Raw genomic sequence first — 4,445 nt, forward strand, 5'->3', positions numbered from 1 at the left:
TTCTTGCAACTCAGCAACTCTGAACTTGTCACCTTGATAGTACCTCCGTTTCAGTTCTTTCCACAAGTCTGAAGCGTTGTTGTTCCAAATTACACTTCCTGAGATTTCTGGACTGAGGGATACAGTTATCCATGACACCAGATAGGTGTTGCACTTTTTCCAGGCTTCAAACAGTGGATCGAGTTCATCCGGTTTCACAATGGATCCATCGATGAATTTTAACTTGTTCTTTGATTTCAGAGCTAAAAGCATGCCTCGGCTCCACGAACTATAATTGCTTGCATTCAATTTAACAGGTATGAGAGGATTACCCAGACTTTCACTCGGATGGATGAAATAGGGGCTCGCTGGATCTTGCATCGGATTCACAGTAGTTCTTGCCACATGAGCTTGAATAGCAGAGATCTGATTCAGAAAATTTGCAATTGATTGTGCGTCCATAGGAAAGGTTGGATTCGCAGCAGTTGTCATCGTCGATTGATCAGTTGTCATCGTCGATTGAGGAATTGATGTAGATTCAGGAAATTGAGAAATTGAAAAGTATTAGGTTTTAACAGCTTCCAAGCGAAAGCAAGAAAAAAAAGAAAGGTAATCGATGAATCCGGTTTGATTTCAGATTCAGATCTTTCACCCTTGGTCTCGTTGATCGGAGTTGCAATCTCTCCTCCACGCTCACCGCACCATGTGAAATTTCGTGCTTGGTGAGATTCGAACTCTCATCAATCTCTGTCAGGTGAGTCCAAAGGTGAAGGGTGAAGAAATTGGAGAAAGGAGTGAGAGAGAGAGATGAACAGAGGAGGGAGTTCCAGTGAAGAAGAAGAAGCTGTTGGTGAATTGAAATTTGGAGAAAGAGAAAATTGGAGAAGATGAAAGTTGTGTTTATTCATCGTCAGTTTCTGCATCACATGCTTATCTTTATATAGTTACATAAGAGCTAATTAACTTAATCTGTCTAACCAACTTTGCTAACTGGCAGTTCTAACTGACTAATGCTAACAGCAGTAACTAAGTATTTCTAAGTCTACTAATGCTAACAGCAGCAACCAATTATATTATTGTGCTATTCGTGATTAGGATTTCAGGAATCTTCTCCTACAAGGTGTGTATAGATATAGAACTTACTCTTTTGACGCCCTTAGAGTCCCTAAGAATCTGTCTAATAATTCAGTATGTGCCTTAGATAATAAGTCTGTGATCAACAATTTTAATTCTTAGAATGGTGTTACTCACAACACTATACATGTACCTAATTAGTCTTTAGATTCTATTGCTTATTCTACTTCTAAATGTAATCAAGATCAAACAGCTGAACTATGGCATAAAAGGTTAGACCATAGTTCTCTTAAAACTGTAATAGATGTTCTAAATAAATATTTTTCAAATTCTGTTTCTCATTCTGTTGCTACTCATGTATGTGAAATGTGCCCTCTAGCCAAAATACATATATTGCATTCCTCTTCAAATGATACTGTGTATGTAACACCTTTAGAGCTTGTTTTTGTAGATATTTGAGGTTCAACCCCTGTGACATCAAGAAGTGGGTTTAAATATTATATTTCATTTGTTGATGCACATTCTAAATATACATGCATATTTTTTTTTTACTAATAAATCTCAGTCACTTGTTGCTTTTCAAAATTATAAACAATTTATTGAACACCAAACTAGACAGAAAATAAAGGCATCGCAATCTGATTTAGGAATGGAATTCATGTCACATGCATTTACTAACTTTCTTGCTACTGAAAGTATACAACATAAAAAATTATGCCCTTATACTTATCATCAACAAAGAAGTGTTGTGAGGAGGCATAAGCATATAACAAAAATGGGCCTCTCTTTTTTAGCCACAGCTTCTTTGCCTATGAGATTTTGGAAGATGCCTTTTTAAGTGCAGTCTATATTATTAGTAGACTTCCTATAACAATCTTTGGCAACCAAAGTCCATTTAAGGTTCTTTCAAACATCAACATGATTATAAGTTTTTTAAAATCTTTGTATGTATGTGTTTTCCTTAGCAAGACTAAATTCAACTACAAATTTGAACCATGCTTATTTTTAGGATATGACTCAAATTATAAAGGGTATAAGTGTATGGCACAAAATGAAAAAAATTATATGGCCAGACATGTTATTTTTCATGAACATACCTTTTCATATCAGAAATTGTTTGCTAACAGACTTCGTAGCAGTGAATCTATAAAGGATACTCCTAGCACTGGCTCATTTTAGACCTACAGTTGATACACCAACACCACAACTTACATCATCACCAATTCAATAATATAAGCCTCTTACTGAAGACTCTGACAATGAATCAAACAATACAAATCCATCTTTAAATCAACCAGCAACTCATGCACAATCAAATTTGGAGATTGAAGACAACAGTCCTCAAAATCAAAATATAGATATTGCAACACCTGACTGTCATACATCATCAACTAATGCTGCTCTTTAACATGAGACTTTCCCTATAAGTTCAATTAAATCAGATTGTCTCTATTGTCAACAACTAATGCTCATCCAATGACAATAAGATCAAAATCAAGAGTGATAAAATCAAAAGCTTTGGTTGTTCAACAAACTGATATTGTAAATAATGTTCCAAGAAATGTGGCTGAAGTTATGCAATGTACTCATTGGAAGGAAGCTATGGATAAGGAGTTTAGTGCTCTACAAAAGTGCAAGACTTGAGAGTACTAGTTGACAGCACCACCAGTCAATACTATTGTAATTGAAAACAAATGGGTATTTGCAATAAAGAGGAATCCAAAAGGAGAAATTCTAAAGTATAAGGAAGGTTAGTTGGACAAGGCTTTCATGAAGTGGAAGTAATAGACTATGAAAACATTTAGAGTCCAATGGTAAGACCTACCTATGAGATACTCTGACTAAACCTTTATCTCTAGCATTGTTTCAGAAGTTCATATTTAAATTGAGGCTTCCATATAAATCCTACTACCTCAGTTTGAGAGGGAGTATTGAGAGAGTTACCTAACAAATGTTGTATGTTAGCACTAACTATAGTAATTAGTTTGTTACAAGTTAAATTAGAGAGTCTGTTATAATTGTCGATTAGTTAGCTCTAACTAATTGTGGTTCAGCACTAATTTGACAAACTCTTGTATCAATTTTATACTCATTTTTAGTTTGCTTAATACTCAAGAAACTTTCTCTTTTCCATTGTGTATGCTACTGCATTTTTTTACTCTTTTTTCAATTCAATTCTTTAGAGTCCGTTAGACTCTTTTATATACACGTATATTTAATTATATAATAACTATATTTATATTGTTATTATATTAAAATTAAATTCTTAATATAAAAATAATAATAATAAATTATTATTTTTTCTTTCCTTGTCAACATTAAACACCGCTGATGGTGTAGCAGTAAATAAACAAAGCTCCAAACATACACACGTGTAAAATAAAATAAAAATAAAAAAATTTAAAACTTTCTATGCACACAAAAAAATGCATGAATACGCAGAACACATACACAAATTAAAGTTGTTTCTACAAAAAGATGAAACAGTCCAAGGAGATAAGAGGATTATCAATGTCTTCAAGGAGATCCAAGTCCATATCGTTGTTATTAGAATTATTGGACGACGACACCACTTGTTTGACCACATTTTCATCAATCTTGGATCCAACTCTAAGGGTTCGAGTCATTGCTCTATGCCTCAACCCAGAAGAACATTGAAGCCTCCCTAAGTTGTTGTTTGGACTCGCACCTGCTTTGTTATTATTCCTCGAAGAAGCACAACAACGAGAACAAGACTGAACTGAACTAACCTTAGGGCTACCATTCATTCGCTTCGAAACAGTACTAGTGTCCATGGAGGAAGAATTTGCAGAATATTTGTAGTAATCACCGCCATTAGTATTGATGAACCTTGTGCTTGGAGATGGTGATGAATCTTTTCTGAAACTCTTCTGCCTCGTTAGATTTGTTGGTGAGTTTGAGCGCAGTCTCTTGTGAGTAGAGGAGGCAGGAAGAACCTTGTTGTTATGAGGTTTTTGGTTGTTAGAGAAGGAAGGAGAAGTAATGGCATGATGATGGGTGAGGGAGTTGATGCGTGAGATTTGTGGGTTGTCCTTGTAGCAAGACAAAAGAAATTCGTTGGAGAATGATCTGTCCTTGGAGGTGAAGGAAGAAGCACTTGACAAGGAGGAGGAGGAGGAAGAAGAGGAGATGGTGGTGGTGGTAGTGGTGGCGGCGGTGCATGTGAAGGAGGAAGTAGGAGAAGGTGGTGAAGGAGAGATTTTATATTTTGGAGGAAGAAGAATAATGGGTGGTGGTGAAGCTTGAGAGATGACAAGCTTGTCTTGAACAACATTCTTGGTGTGTTGGGGTTTGCATTTGCTAATGCAAGAACCCATAGTTAATTTGAGAAGAAGAATTGAACAAGATAGAGGAGAAGAAGTTAGTTTAGT

At 35.6% G+C, this 4,445-nt stretch overlaps 1 protein-coding gene across 1 annotated transcript; it reads right to left on the minus strand.

Moving 5' to 3' along the window:
* Positions 1-3,375: 3,375 nt before the first annotated feature.
* LOC107460662 (uncharacterized) lies at positions 3,376-4,445 on the minus strand. Its single transcript, XM_016079047.3, has one exon. It carries the CDS (start codon positions 4,389-4,391, stop codon positions 3,522-3,524), a length of 870 nt encoding a protein of 289 aa, XP_015934533.1. The 5' UTR covers positions 4,392-4,445; the 3' UTR covers positions 3,376-3,521.

Source organism: Arachis duranensis, chromosome 8 (genome assembly GCF_000817695.3).
Source record: "Arachis duranensis cultivar V14167 chromosome 8, aradu.V14167.gnm2.J7QH, whole genome shotgun sequence".
Taxonomy (NCBI): domain Eukaryota; kingdom Viridiplantae; phylum Streptophyta; class Magnoliopsida; order Fabales; family Fabaceae; genus Arachis; species Arachis duranensis.

Excerpts from the sequence above, each read along its gene's own strand:
- LOC107460662 (XM_016079047.3), bottom strand. The coding sequence starts at position 4,391 with ATGGGTTCTTGCATTAGCAAATGCAAACCCCAACACACCAAGAATGTT.